Here is a 23,957-nt window from a genome sequence, read left to right on the forward strand (position 1 = left end):
AATTTTACACATATTTTTCATATAAATTTAAGATTTTTTTCAATGATCTATTGCAACTTGTTTTTCTACAGGGATTCAATATGATTCTTCTTTAAAAGTTAATGTCTGGAAAAATATTAAAGCCAATACATTAAAAATTAAATTAAGGTAAGTAAAGGGTTGAAAATAAGCCCTTACTGTTTGAACTTTAAGTCAAAAGAAAGATATGCTGTAAAAGAATTTATCAGATAATATATTCATTTGAAATTTAAATAATAATTTAATAAATTAAGAATTAAATAAAATATTTAATTTTATTTACAAGCTAAATTGTATATAATATTATTTCATATGTAATTAATTGGGGTACAGGCAATAATTAATAGTAAATATTTTTCCTTTTCACCTATATGTGCTTATATACATTGGTATTAGCATTAAAACGCATCGTAATTATATCATCTCTTCAATCTCTTCCTTTCTCTCACTCACGCAGAAAGCTTGTTGAGCTTGATGGAGCCACATGAAAACGACGATTTAGCTAAAACTTATCAAAGCATGCCTCCAAAGGTAAGTGAAATTGAACTTGTTATGTACATCTCACTAAATTTTCTTGCTGCATGCAATCTATATGATCCTCTCTAATTTTCTTTGATTCATTTTTCCAACAGAAACCAATGAACTTACCATCACCAAGGTCTACTTCTACCCGTCTCAATTCAGCCGGTCCTTACTTTCAACCATTCTCATTGGCAAATCAGGTAGTGAATTACATACCCATTCATCTTACATATGTTATTCTTAGTTGACTGTATAAGTGATTAGACTCGAATACCCAAAAATTTAGGGTTTCGGGTAAATGCATGTGTGATGTCCAATTTTTTTTGGTCTTTTTGTCATCCCTTTGTCTTCCCAACAAAGGTCTTAGAGCCAATGGTTCGGATCTTGAATATTACCTTTGAAAACGATGGTTAGTTGGTGGACTTTAGACCTGATTGCGGACCATGGTGTTTGACACTTTGTTCAATCGTGTCCCTATGTTTATGGAGTCTTTGTGTTTGGCTCTGTGTAATCATAATTTGGATATTCGTTTGTACTTAATTGAAGAGGGTTTCTGTTTGAGGTGGGGAGATTATTGGTTTTCAAGTGTTATATGAGATGAGACTCATATACACAATGTCTTAGGCTATGTTTGAATTAATAGAACATAATGGAACAAAATAAAATGGAATATAACACAACAAACTTATATACCACTCAATTCATTGGATAATGGACATAGCACACTGAGTTATAACATTTTTATTTTTATATTTTCTATTTTCAAAACACTAAGATTGAAGATATATTATAAGTAGAGGTAGAACAAGTAATGTTATAGTTTTAGTAGTTGTGATCAGTGTTTCTGAAATTGATGGTAACCAAGGATGTGATAAAAAGGATTCCATCACCTTCCATCTCATTCAAGAAAGCTAAACAATGGAACATAATATCACTCACTTCCATTCCACCCACTTCTACCAATCCAAATACATATAGCCTTAAGGTTTAAGCAGAGATATGATGTCTGGTTCTCTTGATCTTATTTGCTGGCTCATTGATGCATGTTCTCTTGCTTTGGTGTTCCCCTCGTCTTACGCTACACTTTCATGTCACTTTGGATATCATGAAATTTACATATTCCTTTTGCCCTGAGGGATTTACATTTGTTGATTGATTTAATCTATGGAATCGTTTGGTGGTCAGGATAGAATAAGAGCATGATAGGATAAATGATTGTATAAGAACTTGATATGATAAGAGCAAAAACTCTTATCCTATCTTGCGTTTGAGGTGGACAGGATATTGATAGGAGATGATAGAAACAATGAAAAATATATCAAATTTTTCTTTGAAATAAAAAATTCATAATATTAATAAACTGATATCCTATCCTGTCAGAATAATTTCTATCCTAAATCCCCCTCAAGATAACTTTTACACATGATAGACATGATAGGATAAGGGACATGATAGTGTTATCCTACTTGCTGGCACAACAAACAACACATTACAACATGATAAATTACTGTTATCCTATCATGTCTGCTTATCCTGTTCACCAAACGGGCTCTATGTTTCATATTCTTAGGAAAATTCCATAGTAAATAAGTATACATGGTTGTATTAATGCATATGATATAACTGCTTTTGCAGGTTGGCCAGGGTGCTCCATTGGCTCCTCTTTCAGAAGAAGCCTATGGGATTTATACTGAATACTTTGAATCAGGGAATCAAAGTGAGGGTGTTTCATTGGCTCCTCCTTCAGAGGATGCACCTAAGAATTTTACTGAATACCTGGAATCAGTGAATCAAACTGAGGAGAAACAAATATATGAGTTAATGTCTCCAATCACAAAACACACCTGGGAAGGAGAACCATGGAGGTACATATGTTCCTTGGTGAACCTCTCTAGCTAGTTATATTACTCCAAACTTAATTTGCAATTTTTTTGAGCACGTACAGTGGTGCAAATGAAAACATGGGATCATCATCAACAGCTATAGGCCATGAGGTTAACAATGCTGGTGGATTTGAAAAAACTTTACTCAAGGTGCATTCACAATTCCAAACAATGCAATATATTTATACCATTACTTATATTTGTAGCTAGTCATTTTTTTTAATCGTTCAAAATGTTTGTTTGATCTTTTTCACTGCAGGATCTCCCTTCTACTATGGAGCATCAATCTAACATGATGCTTGGAAATGGTATGTTTTTGTAGTTCATGAATTTTTATTTTCTTATTGTGTTTTACGATCTAAGATTTGAATAGTAAAAGATGCAGAGAAGTTACTAGTATCGAAAATTATAATGCAGATCCCGGGGACACAAATATTGCATCGCAACATTTGGGAGTGGATCCAACTGAACTAGATCAGAATTTGGGCCAAGATTTCAATGCAGCTAGCACTAATCCCCAACCTGAAAAGCTGGTTTGAAAATTCTTGTCTTTTTATTTCACGTCATTTTCTTATCTTAGGTATATTTTTCCCAATTCCTTGAAATATAAAATCTCTGACATTCATCCTAACAAAAAATAAAAAAAAATTATTTGCCTAGTAGATCAGCTATTTGGATCACCCGATATCGTTTGACCAGAAACCAAGTTTTAAGGGATATTATTAGCTATGAGGTCGCTTTAATAATAATTTTAACGCTCTTTTTTGCATCCTTTTAATTAACACATCTTCACAAGACTAAGAACCATGTTACCAATCATTCTTACTGGTGTTTAAAATGTCTTTGGGTTTACAAATCGGACGAACTGCACCAATTATTTGTTATCTTCACCAATTTAACTATAGTGAGTTAAATGGGGATCTAGTTTTGATATTAAAATATCACTAGTTTAGACTTGTATGTTTATGATGGTCTGTTTTTTTTTATAAGCGTTTATGATGCTCTGTAGCTGCAATAACTAATGTGATTAACCTCATAGATTTCCTCCTTTAATTTTGTTGAATACTCAGTTAGTTACACTATCTTTATGGTCTAGTTTATTTAAATGTCATTTTGTTGTGATCCATGGCACGATGGGCTTCTTGTTTGAAGGGCATCTTTGCCTCATATATATGTTTTCTTGAAATGAATATATTTTCATATACTTATCAGAAAGTAAATGTCATCTTAATTAATTAAGGTTGCTCCATATATTTCTTGATAGGTAAGTGATGAAGAGGAAAAGCAAAGAAAAAGGAAGTCAAGTTTGGGATTGCCCGAGATACCAAAGAATCCGAAACAGGTATATACACACACATATATGAAATAGTTTGTTGGAAGTCTTCTTTAAAACAAAGAAAACATTGTTAATTATTATGATATTTTTATTCAGAAGATAATATCTCTGTTCTTTCTTCTATATTGATGTTATAGATCACATTGTTGATCAAAATAAGTAAATAACACATTAATTTTTTAGTTAAATTCATTTATGACCACATTGCACTTGATTTATTATATTAATTATTTTCACAAGAAACCTAATTTTAGTAATTTTACAAAAGAGTGAGCTAATAATTCATCAAAAATAGTGTTACAGCACATATTTAAACCTAAGTCCTATATGAAATTTAGGCCTGTTTGTTTTTTTGTTACATAGGAAAACTAGGCATGTTTGTTTGGTTTGCAATTTCTTTTTCATTTCCAAAGAAAAATAAAAAATAGAGTTAAAATGTTTAATTGATATTTAAAAAATATTTTTAAAAAATATTTCTAAAATATGGTCAAAATAGAAAAAGAAAAAACATGTTTTCATTTTAAATGAAAATAAAAATGATTGAAAGCAGTGAGATTATAGCAGTGGTGGAGAAGGTTAGTGGTAATGGCAGTGGCAACATTAGTGATGGTGATTGTGGTGGAGGCTTTGGAGGAGGAGGTGGCAGTGAGTAGCGATGGTGGCAATAGTGGTGGCAGTGGTGACGACGATGAAAGTGAAAAAAAAAAATAAACATGTTTTTTAAATTTGAAAATGAAGATTATTATTTTTCGAACATGAAAATAAAGAATAAAAATAGAAAATGTTTTAAATCAACAAACAAAATTGTAGCTTCTTAAGAGTTGGTCTTCCTTATATCTATTTTCCCTTATTTTGTATGTCTAACCTTGGCAGCAAAGGAAAAGAGTGAATGATCTCATCGCCATGAACAATAGGCTCAAGGAAAAGATTGAGCGCCTTTCTGAGGAATGTTTGGATCTCTCAAATGAAAACAAAATTTTAGAGGTTTGTCATTCAAATTATAATTTTGTCCAGTTATACATACATATATATACGTATCGATCATGTGATGAAAATAATATTTATTATAAGAGATGAGTGAATTAAATTTTTACTATTTGTTACACTAGGTGTCAAACTTGCACCTGTAACTTTTTCTACAATGTGAAATTAACCAATACAACTATTGAATTGTTATATTATTATGATAATCATGTAGACAAAACTTTATATGATTAAGACATTAATGGGTATGCAACCAAATAGTGGACATTTACCTATATTTGAATAACAAAATTATACAATTAAGTTATGGGATGAAGTACTAATTAATTAATATTTTGTCGATATAAAAGCTTTGTAAATTTGATCTACTTAAAAAGAAAACTACTTTTTATAAAACAACTTTTTATTCCAAAATTTAATTAAATAGTTTCATATTATAGAAAAATTATATTTGTGTGTAAAGGAATAGCTGATATATATTTTTCGATGTATAAAAAAAAAAAAGAATTGCTGACCTGCACATTGATATAGAGAACCTCTAAACTAAGGCTTGTGGAATACTTTTGAATTTCTGCACTTTCTTCCTTTGCTCTGTTTTTGCTTTGTAAAACTGCACATTTTTTTTTATCTGATTTGGTGTATTCGTTGAAGCAGAAAGAACTGGCTGAGAAGTATGGGGCAGAAATAACAGACATTCTTGAGAGCTTCGATCCAAGCCGCTTTGACTCCTTTGCTGGTGCTGGTGCTGGTGATGGTGGCAGTGGTGCTGATGCTGATGGGGATGGTGGCCGTGGTGCTGATGGGGATGGTGATGGTGGCCGCAGTGCTGATGCTGATGGGGATGGTGGTAGTGGCCGTGGTGCTGATGGTGATGGTGATGAGAGCTGATTGAAACAACAGTGAAGGAATGCAACTTATCAGAGTCTATATATCATTTGATATTATATTTATAAGCTAGACTGATCTGCTTATAGAAATTCCTGAATTATTGATCTCTTTTGCCTTTCAGATATTTAAATTGTCATGTTATGAATTCTCTCAACATGTTTGATCATTCCAGAATTGAAACTTCGAGAAACTTGACACAATTTTGGTGTGTGTTTATATTTGTGATGCCTGCTCCTTTCTATTCCCATTTTTCTGCTGTTTTTCGCTGCATTTTTAGTGAACATTAATGGAAGGAAAGGTGATAGGATACCCACAAGCATGTAGATAAGTTAGCAATTAGTAGTTAATTTACAACATGTCGTTGGTTCAACTAATACATAACTGATTTCTCTTAAGTAAAATCTCAGGTTAGTCTTTTGTGTGAAAATATATCTAGCGAAAGAGTTAGCCCACCGGTATGTAAATGTTCTTGGCTTAGTAAAATGATTTACGCTCTCGTTGAGGATACTATGATAGATTTAAAAAGTTTGGATTCACGTTGTAGACATAAAATACGTTGAATATTTATAAGGAGAGTTTTCTCACTCATAGTGATCCTGACATCCTGTTTGTTGGGCCGCGAGAAACATAAAATTTTAGTAGATCTCCTCATTAGGTTAAAGAGTAAATCTCTCACAAGTGAATTGAATACCTCACATTTCACCCAAAACTTAAGACATTGTATGGGACATTTCACTTATAAAGTGTTCAGCACTCGCTTAATGATCTAAGGTGAAACTTTTAACTCACACTTGAATTTGAAAAAAAAAATTGATGAGCGAACTGTACACCGAAAATTTAGATTATCACACTATAATTCTTAAGGAACATTATATCCAATAAGACTTTAATCATTTCTAAAATTAAGATGCATTTTTCTTTTAGGGTCGGTTTAACGAGTGGTTAAGACTTAAAAAACTCATTATATAGAAGGTTTTCAATTGGAAATTATAACATTCATTGCATTAACATTATATATCATGTTTTTGTTGTGTCATGAAAGGGCACAAACTTTTCACTTATATATACTCCTCAATATACTTTCTTTTTCATCTAACATGGAATTTCTTATTTATCTTTTACTTGTATTTAAATTATCAACATTTTCTCCCTCAAGTGAGTTATCACTACCACATTACCATATTCCTTTTCAGTGCAAGTTATCGCTCAATTAGGGTTGTACCATAAGCTCTAATATCATTGTTGGGTCATGAGGGAGCCTCACTTTTTATGCTGAAGGGGGAGCACCATATTTTCCTTTGCCACAAGTAACGGGTTGTGTCATCAGCTAAAATGTCATCCATCACAAGGTATCGTATCATCAGCTCTAATACTATTGTTGCGCCATGAAGGGGGCTCACTTTTTGTCTCGAGTGGTACGGATATATTCTACATAACACACTGGACAAAAAGTAAGCTAGATTAGTGAAAAACATAACTTTCACTTCAATGCAATGAGTGTACAAGTCATTTCATTTATATTCTACTCAATTAATTAATATGACCGCATACCAAGGTTCCAGATTAAGATAATGAAACTACTATAAGTTAATCAACATGATCAGTGATGCTTGATGACCTGTGTTATGTGTTATACTAGAGAAAATACAATCTTTGAAAGAAATCCTAGATGGAGTTCGAAGAAAGAAGGAAATCCTACATGAAATATAAATTTTATTACAAGTTTCACATTTAACTAAAAATATGTATCGTTTCACGCATTTTGGGTGCTGATTTACGTAATTTCCAATGTTACAAAAGAAACCTACGGGTCTGAGGTAAAAACTTTGAAAACAGCAAAGATTTTGAATTAGCATACAACAAAATGTTACAGAAGAAAAAAAAAAAAAAAAACTACAGTAAAACTGTTTCGAACAATTAACATAATATTCAACAATTGCTTAATCTGAGCCTTCAGGGAAAGGTTTGAGAGCATCCAGTTTCCCATTAACATAATATTCAACAACTGCTTTCATTCGTGGAAGCTTATCAGGGTGGTAATTCACGTGAATGATCACTGGTTTCAATTTGCTGAGGTTAGCATCATTCCTCACTGTCTTGAACAGAACCTTGCTGTTCATGAAGAGATACATATCCATGGTTCTTCTGGCAGCATGAAGTCCATCATAACCCGGGTGCGAGGGGTAAAAGAGTTCCTCGTTGAAAACGGCCTGATCCCACGCTTTCTCCTTCGAAAGTCTCGTTGCCACGCGATCCAAAAGCTCAATGGAAGGGATGGTTGGTCTGATATAGAAGAAACCAGAGTTGTAAACCCATATCCTCATGGTATGAGCATATCGAGCCCAACCCATCGCAGGTTCATCAAAGACATCGTTATAGCCATAAGCTGTATTGTTATCATGTCCATCACTCATGGACTCCACATCTGAATCCCGGTATAGATGATCAAAAGGATTCTGCAAATACACAATGTCAACATCTGATAGAAGAACACTATATCCCAGCTGCAAAAATTCTCTGAGAATATGAAATTTAAGCCCAGAGACAGCATGGTTCCCTCCTTCTTTCCCAATGGAGTCAATACCATCATCTGGGTCTCTCTTGTAAACTGGAACTTGATTTGATTCACAAAACTCTGCAATGTTATCATCTAAAGCAACAACTAGATAATTAGGTATACCAACTTTCTTGATGTTGGTGAACCAGACCTCTAACATCTCCTTCACGTTGGTGTTGGCAAGTGCAACTATAAGCTCTCGGTTAACTGCGACTTTCTCCAATATCTTTGCCAACCTTGGGTTCACAGATTCATCAGGAACAACAGTAGGGCTGGTTCTTAATCCCTTGACAGTGCCAAATGGTCCAGCTTTGTGCTGTTTACCCAATGCAAGAAACTGCTTTTGAGCATGGTCTTTCCCTTGTTCTGCGAGCCGAAGCCTTTCAGTCAATTCCCTCACCTGTTTCTTAAGCTGAGCGTTTCTATCTGATACTGACACAAACTCTGATTTTAACATGTTGACCCGATCTGAAGATTCACATCCAGCTGAATTTTCCTGCCCAAAAGAAAAAATTCCATATTAAAAATTATGCTTGTTATGCCACAGGGCTCTTCTTTCATACAGAAAGGGAAGATACTATCATCCTATAAAACCTGAAAAGCAGCCCCAATTATATAAGGACAAATGGTTGTCTATACATATCAAGGCAACAGAACATTATACAACGAAACCACATATAAGCCTCTTAACTATCAAGTACGTTGAGAAAATTCACAATATCAGCCACACCAGACAACTCCAATCATCTGAAATGGAACCTTGGTGTTCTGGTCAGCACAAATACTTATGGTCGGCCACATCATCTCGGCCAAACAGTCAGCCCCAAACGGTAACACACCACAAACATTGAGCACTCCAGCACTATAAATACATATTTGATCACTCTTACATAAGCATTACTCATTTGCAAACTTGTTGCTCTTCTAAGACTTTGAGATTCTCTCCCTCTCATCTTGAGTTAACTTTGAGCGTCGAAATGCCTCTCACTATTGGAGAATCTCTCTGCTCAGATTCTGGAAGAACACTAGGATAGTGCTTTATCCCTTGGCAGAGAAATGGACCAAATCTGAGCAATTTTCACTACAATAGTACAATATCAAACAATCTAGCCCAAAAAGCCATATTAACCACAAATAGAAAACTTTCATCACTAGTGTCCCTACCCTAAACCCAATTTAATATACAACTACAACTACTATAACAATCAAAGAGATGTGAAAGTATTCAAGTGATTCATCTTCAGTGATTAACTAACTTAACATATCTTGAAAGATGAAACAAGCTAAGGTAATAACTAGTAGGACCCAAAATTGGTAAAAGCAGCAAGATCAAGCACATTTCCACAATGGCACAAAAGAAACAGTTAGTCATAACAGAGGAATTTGCAGTCAACGAAATTACCCCAGATTGAAACTAGACACGAAATTGAAAGAGAAACATAAAAAGATACGATCTTTGATGAAAATAGAACCTGGGTCTTGGATCCGGTGTGAGGGCGATTTGGGGTCACAGAATCAGAAATGAAGAACCCATTTGGGAAGAGGAAAGCGAGGATGCATCCAATAAGGATCCCAATTGCCACGGCGGTTAGGACCTTTGATTTGCGTAGGGAATGGGCGCTGTTGTTCCTCATCAATGGTCCTTCTCGCTCTCTGCGCCCAATCATTGGATCAAACCCAAACCCTGATGTGGTGGTTTTCTGGTTACAGGGTTTTGAAAATATTTGGGGTGAAAGGGTGAATGATTGGAAGAATGATCAAGGTTGAGATTGTGAGCAATGGCATTCACTTTGATTCTGGAACTGATTGAATTGGCAGCAAGCTTCTGGGTGACACTCACCAACCTAATAGTTTTCTGGTATAATGCTCTACCATGTCACCTTCATGATTGAGGGAAGGGAAAGGTAGAAAATACCATGTTAGTTAGCATTTTCCAATTAAAAATATCAGTGTAGCATAAAGTAAGTGTTTCCTATTATAAGTTTATTTTAATAAACAGTTTACAATAACTTATGAAAAAACTTATGAGTTTATTGGATATGCACTGACAGTGTAAAATAATTTTACACAGACATCCAATTGAATTCCGCCAAATCAGAAAATATATTATTCTTTTAATTAAAATTAAAGTCAAATGTAATTATCTCTCATATGTGGCATGCTTTGATTGGATGAATGTGTAAAACTATTTTACACTGTCAGTGCATATCCATTAAACTCAAAACTTATTCATTTTTTGTAACTTATTATTTTAAACATATTTTAAAATAATTATAAATAAGTGCTTAATTAAGCTATTTTCCCACATATTTTTTTAAGTGTAATAATCAAAATAAATTTATTACTAATAGAGAAAGAATAATACATGGACTAATAACTTAAAAAATCTCTTTGATGATGAGAAGAGATAGGCCAAAGTCAACTCATTTTTGTTTCCATTATTCATTTACATTATTTCTCTTTTTAAAATAATAGGATTTTGGATAAAGTTGTCGTTTCAAATAAAGATCAACTCTCCCTCTTTCCATGTTATATTCTACTAGAGTGTGTAAGAGTAGACATCATTTTTATTCTAATTTATTTTATTTTTATCATACTCAATAATTTAAAAAATTTACTCCTTTTTTACAAAAAATTTCTACTCATTTTCTCAAGTAAATTTACTCGTTTTAATTTTTTTTTTCTTAAATTGCTCTCGTAATTTCAACTCAAGTGTGGTAAATGTTACAGGTCACTCCAAGAGTGCGGTTCATAAAAATTGAACCTTCAACCTAATAGTTAAAACATGCATTTTTTACTACTGCGACCGACACCTATTAGACATAAATGTTTTGATTTAAATTTCTTGACTGTTCTCATTTAAATTATAATTGTAATGATATATACACACTTCATCTTTTAAACACTTCATTTCCACCTATTTTTGTTTCTACCTCTCTCCTCTTATCATCTATCACATCTCATATTTTCTCTCTCTTACTTTTTCTTTTCTTCCTATCTCTCTCCCCCTCCACCTCCTTCCATCTCAAAATGAGGTGTGAAGGAAAGATTTTCCATTATACAATTAAGTAGAAAAATTAAATTACAAATAAAATTCCTGAAAACAAAAATTATATATATCCTCGTTCTGTAAAATAAATATAATGAATTCTGAACAAAGAATAGCATTATAGCAATGTTAAACGAATTAAACAAGTTCTTTTTTGTTGGACAAAGGTTCTCATATGATAGAGAAAGGGCCAAGCCACGTTGCTTTTGTTTTTTGGGTCAATGAATTGGAATTTATAATAGAGAGTACAATGAGACTTGTAAATACCACATACTAACCTATCACTGGAATCGTTTTTTGTTTGAAGGGCCAGAGGCCCACTATCACTTGAACCTTTGTTACAAGAGTTAATGCAAAGTGCGATTCCGCTTTTGGGTTTGCACTCGTGAATTTATTGACCAAAAAATAAATTACACTGCAAGGTTAAAATTGTTTTTGTTGTTGTTATTAATAGATGGTATTCTCCGCGAGATACTATTCTATGCAAGCCGAACACATTCATATTAATGTGAGATTTTTTTTCTTAATCGAGATTTTAATCAATTATAAGATTCAAATTCAAGACTATATATACTTAAGAGAAATAAATTATGTATTATTTAAGTCAACCATCCATTTAAAATTATTCTTTTAGAGAAGAGTTAATATTTTCTTACGTACATAAAATAATTTATCCAATAAATTATGCTATGCAACTTCACAACTTTTGTGTGTCACACCTTCTTAACTCAGTATCATTGGCATGCAAATTTTGCCTAGATAAGTTTCTACGGGCAATAGTAAATTTCAAAAAAAATTATTACAAATTGATTTGCTAGTGCAACTTTACTATTTAAAAGAGTAATGATATATACACACCTCATTTTTTAAACACTTCATTTCCACCTTTTTTTTGTTTCTATCTCTCTCATCTTATCATCTATCACATCTCATACTTTCTCTTTCTTATTTTTTCTTTTTTTTCTATCTCTCTCTTCATTCCACCTCAAATGAGAGGTGTGTAAGTAACATTATTGCTATTCAAAATGACTTTCTGTTCACTGTCTCTTTTAATAATTGTCATCACTTACTTTGGTTATATTTGGAGAGTTTCCAATCTTTTGGATCGTTAATTTGAGCCGAGTGCTTAACTTTTTCCTAAAATTAGTCTGTCATGTTATGATAAACTAAAATAAATTGTGTCTGACATGTGTTGTGTCAATGAACATTTTCCTTTTTATGAGTAGAAAAATGTATTGTTTTGTCCACTAATCGTAAGACAAATAATTAATCTCACAATTACTAGGTCTAGGTGTGTGGTTACTGGTTAAGAAAAATAAACATATATAATCACTAAGTTCAACATATTAATAAATAATTAAACTCTTATATAATTGACTCAGTTAGTGTGTCGTTATCGTATAGTAGTATAAACGTAAGGAAAACATATGTATAGAGATGAGAACAATAAAGTTGTCAAAGGAAAGATCTGTATGTTGAATAACCAATAAATTAATTAGAACACATCATCCTACAAGAATTAAAGAAATAAGGACGTACATCATTTGTTCAACTTATCTGTATGAGTTCATTTTTGCTTAGACTTGGGTGACTTCACATGTGACTGATGACACGAATTATATGTCAGATTCTCTTGCCTGGCGCCAGCCCCTTAAATCATGTATCCCAAAGACCCAAGTACGTACATTATTTAAATTATTTTTTTTAATTTAAAAGATAAATTGTATCATTAATGAATTAATATTTTAACCTCCTTAATCTAAAGTATATCTTTTATAGCTCTTACTACTTTCACTACAAAAAAAGTATTTTTTAGTGGCGGTCTTTTTTGCTGTTTGTGGCGGTTTATGACCGCCACTAAACGCTTACGTGGCGGTCAACGTGCCCGCCACCTTCTCGGATGCCACAACCGTATTTGTGGCGGTTTCTACCCGACCGCTGGTTTTTCATGCCACAACAATTCCTAGCGGCTTAAGACCGCCACAAAAGTCGCCACAAACTGTTTTAACAAGGCTTTGGTCCCTCACTTATCACGATTTTGCACTTTTTGTCCCCAATAATAAAATTAGCACTTTTATTCCTCCACATTGCTTAATGTTTTGCAAAAATGATCCTTTTTGGGACTAAAACGGCAAAAGTGTGTAAATGTAAGGACTAGTTTTGCTAATTTTTTTCTGGAGGGACCAAAATTGTGATAAGTGAGGGACCAAAAGAGCTATTAAGCCTTTTAACAAAACGCATACTATGGGCTGAAATTCTTGTTCTTGTTTGCTTCAACAATTAAATTCTCTCTAAATCATATTACGATCAAAGGAATGCAGGGATATGACAATTAAGTTCTCTACTAAATCACAACATTATTAATTTCAGACACTATCTCTTCTATTTCTTTCCTTCAATTCTCTTTCTCTAGGACCAAATTTTCTAAGTACTAGTTGCATACCCATAACAAAGACCCTGTACCACAGCTAAGGCAAATAGGTCCTACTTTCTATATCTCATTTCCTCAATCACCTTCTTTGAGGTATACATCAACAGGAAATTACTATATATCTTACTATACCCCCTCTTTTTAGTCTTTCTTCTGGTTTTCTCAAGTACTTTCCTTTTCATCCTATATTCTCTTTGACTATAACTAGTTATAAACAGTGCATTTATCTTTGAGGCAGCACCTTACACTCTCTCCAACCATAATCTACCCCCAGCAACCAACCAAAAATCTAGTAGTTTTCATACAAACTATGCAAAATAATTGTAATTACAATTTTTCTCAATCAATATCTCAGATAAAACTAGCTGACACACCATTCAAAATATCTTTCTACAATGGGGTATAATGCACTGCAATTTTCTAAAAGCAACCTGCATTACGTGAGAATGGTATCAAACAAATTAGTTGCTTTCTGTTATTCAGCTGCTGCCACTTCTGCTTCATTTAGGTAGCTGCTGAAACTGAGTTAACTGGTTCCCTTGATGGTCAACAGGGTAGCTCCTGTCCAATATAACATCTAATAGAAGTCTTAAATCACTAGAACAACTAGAAAAAAAAGCAGTTATGTTAAAAAGGTTAACTAAGAGTATAAACAGAATCTGCATATCATTGAACCAAATAGTACCAAAAGAGGATATCCGGGAGTTTAATTCATATCTAAGCCACAAATATGAAAACACAATATATAGATATTATAGACACAAACACACACCTATGAATAAGAACTTGAATCAGAGGCAGAGACTACAGAAAAAAAAAAAAAAAAAAAAAAAGATAAAATCATAAAATGACAATAGGTATCAGAGTAGTGTTATCTTGGCTAGAGGAAAGGCTTTGAACCTCATTCCACATCCCTTGTAGTTTTATCAATCATCCTTGTTTTAATAAAGATTCATTATACTAACTGGATCACAAACTCAATATTGCTGATGGCTGGCCACAAAGCTTTCACCTTTATAAGAAAGTTATGATCAGTTAATATTGATTAAAATGAAAGGCAAAATCATTGAGTTAAAAACTGAAATAGGAAGAAAAACAGGTTCAAATTACCAGGATTTTCTAGAATGAGGTCAGGACAAGGAGACACCTACACAGGAAAAGCACCTTGAAAGTATCAAACTGTAGAGTACTTTATGTTCCAGTAGGAAGCAATTGCCAATCACTTTCAATTCATCTTTAATTACAAATATAAAATAAAATAAAAATTTTAATTGAACTTGAAATGCTCAAAAAGTCAAAATAAATAACTAAGTTGTCCTCCACACATATTCAGGAAACTTCCAAGATGTTACACTATCACAAACCAGAGTATGCATCATATGGAAAGTATATTGTAAGGCATAGTAGTTATTTAAGCTCACCATGAAATAAAGGAATTGAAAGAGAGATTGTGCAGGTAGTGCTGCACAGGACAAAATAAAGAGACATAAGAGAAGGATAAAGTAGATTCAACTGGCAGAGAAAGATATGAGAATTCATAACTAGTTATTACATAGAAAGATAGAATCAAACAAGCACTATTATGCCAGTCTGTGAAAGCAACTATTGTTGTCTGATGCAGAAGCACATAGGACATGGAAAAAAATGTTGAATGATCCTCACATAGCAATATTGGTTAGAACTTACAGGTAGCATTGCAGACTTGGCACTCACAAGTCACAACAAGTACTCAAAAGTCCCAAAGGATAGAATACAACATTCAATTTGTCCAGAAGTGAAATTAGAGTTCAATGCTTACTTGCACATAACACCACCATCCATACTTGGTATATTTTATTAGCATCTTGTAAATCATAGCTCAGTTCCACAATGGATTTCATGATTATCACATACTTAATTATGGCAGGAATTTCTACTTACCTTTATGACAAGCATGTCAAGCATACTGTTTAATGAAGATTGATCCATGCTGGGTAGAAATTGTTCTTCACTTAGAATAGATAAAATCCTTAAAGCAAGTTCTGAGGTAATCAACTCCCTTCCATGCTGCCCAAAACTCTGAAAGACAAGAAATCATCTATCAAAAACACCAGAATAACCAATTTGAGATAACTATCCACTACAAGCTTAATTATAGTTTTCTCTAAAAGAACACCCCACTGCAAATTTCCTATTATATTATAACAATTTCTTCCCTTGTTGGCATTCAACTCTTGAAGGAGAATCTAGTAGATAATATACAAATATTTGCATTATTAAGGATCTTCTCACATGAAAGTTTGCCACCAAAACCAATTGATATATACTAAACTTACAAGAAGGATCCAGAGCTTTGATCTTCCATCAAATTGTCACTGCAGAATTCCACAAAAATGCTTCAACTAAAATAATCATGTTATACAAAAATAATTAACCTGCCAAATAGCTTAAAAATCATGGCTTCATCAAGTTCAGTGCTTCATCAAGTTCAGTGCTTCATCAACTCACAATTCAAACATTGCATAGACCGTGACAATTGATAAATTCAGTCAGTAGCAGAGGCAAAATAAGGAACAAATCAATTCCTACACAATTCAAGGAAAACTATCGATTAAGAAAGTGTTCTTCAGATTGATTCAACTAAATAGTAACCGAAATTTAACAGTGATATGAAACGTGGTAACATGTTAATCTAGAAACAACAACAAAACCCTAATATGTTAATTAGCATAGCAAACAAAGAAACAGAGAATGAAGAAACAAAATACGAACGACGATTGAACTAGGGTATCTGATTTTGAGAAAACCCTAACTTCCTCTTCGAACTCCTTGCACCGCCGTCGCCGCCGCCACCGCCTCGCTCGATGGAACTGAGAGGGAAGCCATCGATGGATGAAGGGACCACAGGTGGAGATTCAGAGAAGGAGAAGAATCGCGAATGGTGAAGATGAAAATCGCGTGGTAGCAGCGTTGAAAACATTTCTCATTCAAAAGCCTAATAAATTTAAATTTAAATTATTCAAAAACAATTGGAAATAGTGGCGGTCTAAGTAAGACCGCACAAACTGCATGCCACTAAAATTAACTTTTTTTGTAGTGTTTAATTATCATTTGAGAATATATAAAAAAATTCTAATTTTGTTTTATGTTTTTTAATTGCTTGACCCGGTTGCTATAAAAGCTAAAACTACTTGAAATAAAACTATCGTTTAAAAAACCACTTTTTACTAGTGTAGCTAGCCCCGATCTGTTTGGAATTTTGGATAATTTATCAGTTAAATTATAAAAAATTAACTATTTTAAAAGCACTTTACTCTTGATTATTACCATCTGGTTCTATTTAAATGTTATATAATGATAGGTGGCATGCATTTTAAAATTTGCCGATACATTTTTAGTTTCATAAACTTAAAAAAATGAATTACAAAAAGAAGAACAACAATTGCTTAATAAATGCCAGTTATAATGGTAAAAAATACTACTCTGTAATCATCTACCACTCTATATATTGTATCAAAAAATCTACCACTCTATATTAAGAGTTTAATTGCTAAAAATCAAACTCTTGAATAAACATTTTATCTTCACAGCATCAGAGTTAAAATTACAAAAACAATGTTTTTTTTTTTAATAAGCAAAGAAATATATTGATATGAAATACAAGGGGTACTTCAACCCAATACAAGAAGGAAAGAGAAAGAAGCAATAACAGAAAAGGTGAAAATAAATTACAGCTCAAGTGACCACTTTGACTACCCCTTGGAAGCATGGCTAAATTAAGAAATGCCTCATTAAAACATTACTAAGAAAACTCCCTTGGAAAAAACCTAGTAAGGAAAAAGAGTACATAATGCTTACATACCCAAACACAATAATCGATTATTGAACCTTTTCCGATATAAAAAAGAAAAAAAAAACAATAATTGAAGCGATGTGTAGAGAAGAGCCGAAGAGTGTCAGGGTCAACCAATTCAGCGCATGTTGGAAACGGTGGTTGAATGGGGGCCTACAATCAAAAATTAAAAGGCTTGGGTAGGCCCTTCTTCTCATCTAAAGGATATCAAGCCCGTCTTTCTTGAATCTAGACCTTGGAAACCCCAACCCAGCATGTGTGTTGACTTTAAAGCAAACTATAAATTAAAGTGATTTTTTTAAAACAAAATTATGATTTCCATCGTAAAAGTTTATAAGAGTATCTCCAATGTGAGATTCTTAATTCTTATTTTTGAGTTAAAAATTAAGAACTGAGTTTGTAATCATTGGAGATGCTGACTTGGAGCTCTTAGTTCTTAAAAATAAGAACTCAGTTCTTATATAAGGAGTTTTACTTTTTGAGTTCTTAGCATAAAAAATCATTTTTTCTTTCTAATTCAATTTACTTTATGAGTTTTGTTTTATTACTTTATGAAAATAAAAATTATAAATAATGTAATTCGTGAGATCAAATTAATAGTGGTAAGAACTAAGAAACTAAGAACTCATTGTTGGAACAAAATTGTTTGAGAGTTGCTTAAGCACATATGACAATACGGACCCACATGAATAGTGTTAAGAACTACTTCCTCCGTTCCAAAACTATTGTAGTTTTAGCTTTTTTGTTTTGCTCCAAATTAAACCATTGTTATTTTACATTTTCAAAGCACTTTATCTCATTATCTTCTATTCATGTCCTCATTTAATATTGTATCTCCTAAGTATCACCTCTTATTTTCACCAATCACAATTCTCACCAATTAGTTGACCAATGATTTTTATTTTCTCTCTTTCATATAACTCATATTAAATAAGGGTGATTCAGTCAAATTATAACATCAATTAATGAACTCTTAAACTTAGTGAAAAAACTAAAACTACAATAGTTTTGGAACAGATGGAGTAAGAATTAAGAACTAGCATTGGAGATGCTCTAATTATTGAATTTACTTTTATAAAAAATATTTTTTTCCTAGAAAAGTTTAAATTTATGTGGTTTTAGTTCTTCATGAGAAGCTAAAATCTTGTGGGTGGAAAAAATTATCATTATGAGAGTTAATTCCACCATAATTAATATGAATATTCTTAATTCGAATATGATCATCTCTGAATTAGGATACATGTAAACACCCAAATAAAGGCTAAAACCAATTGACTTTCATATTTTTTAAAATCTAAGAAGATAATGTTTGTATAGGGTTAAAATAAAAATATGTGTGAATTTTAATAACAAATAAGTGATGGTTTTTGAAGTAAAATAAAACTCCTTTCTTAAATGAATAAAACTACTAAGGGAGATATTCAAACATGTGGTTTACTGGTTGGCGAGTGGCGACATATCTAAATAGAAAGAGAAATGTCCTTGCTACGATCCAAAGATGCACCTCCATTGTCCAACATGGTAAAATAGTGAAATGTCCTTGCTACGATCCAAAGATGCACCTCACTTAACACCATACGTCCAAAAAAAATTGATACCTATATATCCAGGGATGGCCAACAATAGAGTTGATATAAATAGAGGAACACACTTATACCCCAATGTTAGGCTGCCAAAATCTATAGTAAATTAGGCGTTCGAGTGCCTAATGCGTTCGAGTGCCTAATTTTGTAGTTACTTCACACTTTGTGGAATTGTATGTCATACAGCTGATTTAAGACAATGTCCTTCCGATCATTTCATTGTTTGGGCCTATATCATTTTGGGTATAAGTGTGATCAATAATAAGCAGCATTGCAATAATTCAATCTAAAATATCTTTAAAAAGGGTTACATATTACATATTTACATGGGAATGGATAATAATACACTACAAGGTGGATAAAATCAACAAAAGTGTGGATTGAATATCAAGTACATTTCGTATTAATCTTGTGTTAATAAACTTATTATATTATTCAACATTTATCACGGGGAAAAGAAATCTTCAACATTTAACTGAAAAACGTCAAATAATACTATCTGTTTAATCAATTATATAACTTTTTATAAACCTTTCTTCCCTGACAATTTCAATGAATTATCAAGTACATATTTTACGATAATTTTGCATAAATTAAATCAAAGGTCATTAATTAGAGCTCTTAATTATATTGAGCATCAATATATGACAATGAAAGATATATATCTGTTACGGCGAAGGATGGGAGAGTTATATATGATCTTGTTAACTAATAAGAAATGAAAATAAAAGCGTGATGAAATTCTCCAACGACTAGTAAAACATTATCCAAACACGCATGTGAAAAGTTGTGGTGGTAGCTACTTGAAGCTTAGATATCTCTTTATAAGCAGGACTAAGCTACCGACGTTAAACCGGCCACGGAGGGTGTGCATGGAGAAAGTATGCGTATGGTACTCTCTACTCATTGCTTTGGCATTATTGTTGAATGAACACTACTTCGCGAAACAACTTGCTTATCACTTTCTGAATGGGAGCCACCACGGCACCACGAGGACTATTTGCATTGGAAACTAAATGTGGTGTGGTCTATAAATCTTAAATCAAAATTAAGAAGAGAAAAAAAAATTGTGAAGTAGAAAATAAGATCAATGTTAAATAAAAGTTGATGAAGAAAAAAATAAAGGAGGGAAGGTGATGCTATGATTAGAATACTAAAAAAGTAAATATTGATTTGCTATTTCACACGGTGACAAGGAATAATACAAAAACTAAATAAAATGAGGAATTCAGTGACGCATAGCTCGCGCTGAAGTCAAGTCAAATAGATGAGTGAGAGAGAGAGATGGGGAGAGTTAGCCTGCAAGTTGCAAGTTGCAACAGTCTCAACTTGTTACTTATCACATTCGATCGCTTATAAAAAAAAAACATTTGATCGGGTCATCATATTGAAGTTATCACAAGGTGAATGCTGCTCAAAATTGGACAATATAACAATTATTTCTTGTTGTAGCCCCCATCTAAATACACATTTACGAAAAGAGAAAATATTAATTATAAGAAATTAATAAACAGTAAAATTACATAAATTAATTTTCAAAAAAGTTAATTTAAAAATAATATGTAATTTTAATCTAAGAAATCTTATGGTTTATATGGATTTTATCCCTAAGAGAAATTTGCTAATCTATATCTATTTTATCTGTTAGGGTTACGTTACTATTATTCAATCCACATCAAAATGAGATATGGTAATATGTGATTTCACGCAACAGCAATATTCCACTTTATTTTCATCATTTTCTATTTATCTTTTTTTTTTCCAATCATCTAATTCATTACATCTTTTACATTTTATTTTTTTCTTCTCATCTCCATATTTTGTTCAATCTATTTCCACTAATTAAATGAAAGTTTCAACCAAGCTTTATCCCATCGCTTTCTACCCAATAATTTGGTAGTCTATATAAGCACGCTGAATGAACCCAACTCTCTGCACCACTTGCCAGCTCTCTTCTACTGGCTTCTTAACTTATCTTACATCACCACAGAAAAAACAGATCCCAGCAATTTAACACACCATTCTCTAATCCTTTCCTCTGAGTGAATATCCCTTCCACGGAGTTTCCACTCAACTAAGTCAACAAACATGACTGAAGGCAAGGTAGTAACTGAAGCAGAAAATGCAAATCAGAAAAATCTTCAGGATTTTGATCCTCAAAAGAAGCCAAAGAGGAACAAGTACGCTTTTGCTTGTGCTATGCTTGCCTCCATGACTTCCATCTTGCTTGGCTATGGTGAGTACACATACACATGATACACTATCTTATTCACATACATATATAGAAATCATGACCATTAATTTTTATGTATATATGTTCAGCTGCAACTTTGTCTTTGAAACTATAGCATGTGCTGAAAATGCAAATCTTATCCAGTTTTCCGGAAAAAGAAAGAAAGCCTTTTTAAAGGGAAAGAGAGAAAACAACATTATTCTTAGAATAAAGTGAATCTGAAAGAACACTATTAATGATTCACATGTATATGAATAATATGATGATGAATTGATGATGTTATACAGATATTGGTGTGATGAGTGGAGCCGCCATCTACATAAAAAGAGACCTTAAAGTCAGTGATGTGAAGATTGAGATTCTGCTGGGAATCATCAACCTGTACTCGCTCATAGGCTCAGGCCTCGCCGGCAGGACTTCTGACTGGATAGGCCGCCGCTACACCATCGTTTTCGCCGGCGCAATCTTCTTCGTCGGAGCTTTACTCATGGGGTTCTCTCCGAACTATTGGTTTCTCATGTTCGGGCGGTTCATCGCCGGCATTGGCATCGGCTACGCCCTCATGATTGCCCCTGTCTATACTGCTGAGGTTTCCCCTGCTTCCTCTCGCGGCTTCCTCACCTCCTTCCCCGAGGTAATTACTTCTTTACTCCTCTTTATGGATAAATAATTTTCTCCAATATTCGGAATTGTGATAAAGAAGCAACTATATATAATTTGTCACAACTCACAATAATTGCACATCTATCAATTTTTGTAATATTAGAATATCATGTAGTTGCAACAGCTGCGATGAGAAAAAGAAAAAACATTAGGAGCAAATAGTTTTTTATAACATATATTCATTCAATTACTAATTTATTAACAAAAAATTGAAAACAATTAATATTGATTATTGAACCTTAATATACATATAAAAAAGTAGGAAATATTAATAAGTAAACAATGAAGAGTGTGCAACACTCACCTTAGTACTTTACTTTTTTTTACAACACTATTTAATTAATGTAAGTTTCATAAAATTGAAATTGAGAACTGCATTTTTTATAAAATTCACTAAATTTCAACCAATGAAAGAGAATATGTTGAAAATAGGAGGCAAGTTTCTTTTTCAATTGTAAATTAGTCATAGTGGTCCTAGAACACCTTTACGTGCAATAATATATGTTTCTCTAGCACAAGTTAATCAAATGGTCATCCATGTGAGATTTCCAATTGGAGACAAACAAAAGAACTATTAAATGAAAGTGATACATTTATGAATATACTTTTTATTACACTTCACTTTAATAATTCCTTAAACAAGTACATATCAAACTATGATTTTGGGAAAAGCTCATTTATGAATATATGAATTTTGGGAAAAGCTCATTTAACATTTATGATTTTGCAGGTTTTCATAAATGGAGGGATATTACTAGGATACATATCAAACTTTGCATTCTCAAAATTGTCCCTCAAAGTAGGATGGAGAATGATGCTCGGAGTTGGCGCACTCCCATCAGTAATCCTAGGCGTCGGAGTGTTAGCCATGCCGGAGTCCCCACGGTGGTTAGTCATGAGAGGCCGCCTAGGCGACGCTATAAAAGTCCTCAACAAAACCTCAGACTCCCCTGAAGAAGCCCAGCTCCGCTTAGCCGACATTAAACGCGCCGCCGGAATCCCCGAATCCTGCACCGACGACGTCGTTGAAGTCTCCAAGAGAAGCACCGGCGAGGGAGTCTGGAAGGAGCTCTTCCTCTACCCAACCCCGGCAATCCGCCACATCGTAATCGCCGCCCTCGGCATCCACTTCTTCCAACAAGCCTCCGGCATCGACGCCGTCGTGCTATACAGCCCCACCATCTTCGAAAAAGCCGGGATCAAGAGCGACACCGATAAGCTCCTCGCCACCGTCGCCGTCGGGTTTGTGAAAACCTGTTTCATCCTCGTCGCCACCTTCATGCTCGACCGCATCGGGCGGCGGCCGTTGCTCCTCACCAGCGTCGGCGGCATGGTGCTGTCGCTCCTCACACTCGGCACCAGCCTCACGATCATCGACCGTTCAGATACCAAAGTCACGTGGGCCGTTGGATTGAGCATTGCAACGGTTTTGTCCTACGTGGCCACGTTCTCGATTGGTGCGGGGCCCATCACGTGGGTCTATAGCTCTGAGATTTTCCCGTTGAGGTTGCGAGCGCAGGGTTGTGCTATGGGAGTGGTGGTGAATCGCGTGACGAGTGGGGTCATTTCAATGACCTTTTTGTCCCTGTCGAAAGGGATTACCATTGGTGGAGCTTTCTTCCTTTTTGGAGGGATTGCGATTTGTGGCTGGATTTTCTTTTATACTATGCTTCCTGAAACTAGGGGGAAGACACTTGAAGATATGGAAGGGTCTTTTGGTCAATCCAAGTCCAAAATTAAGGGTAATAAGGGAGTTGGAAATGGGAAAGACAATGACCAAGCAGGCCAAGTTCAGTTAGGGACTAATGTCCAAACTTAGAGGAATTAATTAATGAGTATATTAGGGGTAGTATTACTATATAGTAGCTTTGTGGAACAATGAAAAATGTATACAAAAATGACAAGAGGAGCAAAAGTTAATTGTATGCAGTAACCTTTGTCAATGATAAGAAAAAAAAAAGGTGCTTATAGCTTTTCA

At 33.6% G+C, this 23,957-nt stretch overlaps 3 protein-coding genes and 1 long non-coding RNA gene across 4 annotated transcripts; 2 read left to right on the forward strand and 2 right to left on the reverse strand.

Moving 5' to 3' along the window:
- Window positions 1–492: 492 nt before the first annotated feature.
- LOC130745027 (uncharacterized) lies at window positions 493–5,631 on the forward strand. The gene is made up of 9 exons (XM_057597179.1): window positions 493–549; window positions 651–740; window positions 2,176–2,405; window positions 2,486–2,573; window positions 2,683–2,731; window positions 2,841–2,956; window positions 3,688–3,765; window positions 4,633–4,743; window positions 5,398–5,631. Exons 1-9 carry the CDS (start codon window positions 493–495, stop codon window positions 5,629–5,631), a joined length of 1,053 nt encoding a protein of 350 aa, XP_057453162.1.
- A 1,825-nt stretch (window positions 5,632–7,456) lies between these two features.
- On the reverse strand, window positions 7,457–10,173 carry LOC130747447 (arabinosyltransferase RRA2-like). The gene is made up of 2 exons (XM_057600391.1): window positions 9,661–10,173; window positions 7,457–8,684 (listed from the first exon to the last, which is right to left on the reverse strand). Exons 1-2 carry the CDS (start codon window positions 9,853–9,855, stop codon window positions 7,572–7,574), a joined length of 1,308 nt encoding a protein of 435 aa, XP_057456374.1. The 5' UTR covers window positions 9,856–10,173; the 3' UTR covers window positions 7,457–7,571.
- A 3,770-nt stretch (window positions 10,174–13,943) lies between these two features.
- On the reverse strand, window positions 13,944–15,050 carry LOC130747449 (uncharacterized). The gene is made up of 2 exons (XR_009022385.1): window positions 14,779–15,050; window positions 13,944–14,680 (listed from the first exon to the last, which is right to left on the reverse strand). It is a non-coding gene; the product is annotated as an uncharacterized LOC130747449 (long non-coding RNA).
- A 5,951-nt stretch (window positions 15,051–21,001) lies between these two features.
- On the forward strand, window positions 21,002–23,957 carry LOC130747448 (polyol transporter 5-like). The gene is made up of 3 exons (XM_057600392.1): window positions 21,002–21,319; window positions 21,604–21,950; window positions 22,710–23,957. Exons 1-3 carry the CDS (start codon window positions 21,172–21,174, stop codon window positions 23,796–23,798), a joined length of 1,584 nt encoding a protein of 527 aa, XP_057456375.1. The 5' UTR covers window positions 21,002–21,171; the 3' UTR covers window positions 23,799–23,957.

This window comes from Lotus japonicus, chromosome 3 (genome assembly GCF_012489685.1).
Source record: "Lotus japonicus ecotype B-129 chromosome 3, LjGifu_v1.2".
Classification (NCBI taxonomy): domain Eukaryota; kingdom Viridiplantae; phylum Streptophyta; class Magnoliopsida; order Fabales; family Fabaceae; genus Lotus; species Lotus japonicus.

Coding starts and splice junctions, on each gene's coding strand:
- LOC130745027 (XM_057597179.1), top strand. CDS start 493: ATGGAGCCACATGAAAACGACGATTTAGCTAAAACTTATCAAAGCATG. Junction 2,406..2,485: donor TGGGAAGGAGAACCATGGAG/GTACATATGTTC, acceptor GAGCACGTACAG/TGGTGCAAATGAAAACATGG. Junction 2,574..2,682: donor TTGAAAAAACTTTACTCAAG/GTGCATTCACAA, acceptor TTTTCACTGCAG/GATCTCCCTTCTACTATGGA.
- LOC130747447 (XM_057600391.1), bottom strand. CDS start 9,855: ATGATTGGGCGCAGAGAGCGAGAAGGACCATTGATGAGGAACAACAGC. Junction 8,685..9,660: donor ACACCGGATCCAAGACCCAG/GTTCTATTTTCA, acceptor TCTTTTGGGCAG/GAAAATTCAGCTGGATGTGA.
- LOC130747448 (XM_057600392.1), top strand. CDS start 21,172: ATGACTGAAGGCAAGGTAGTAACTGAAGCAGAAAATGCAAATCAGAAA. Junction 21,320..21,603: donor TTCCATCTTGCTTGGCTATG/GTGAGTACACAT, acceptor GATGTTATACAG/ATATTGGTGTGATGAGTGGA. Junction 21,951..22,709: donor TCCTCACCTCCTTCCCCGAG/GTAATTACTTCT, acceptor ATGATTTTGCAG/GTTTTCATAAATGGAGGGAT.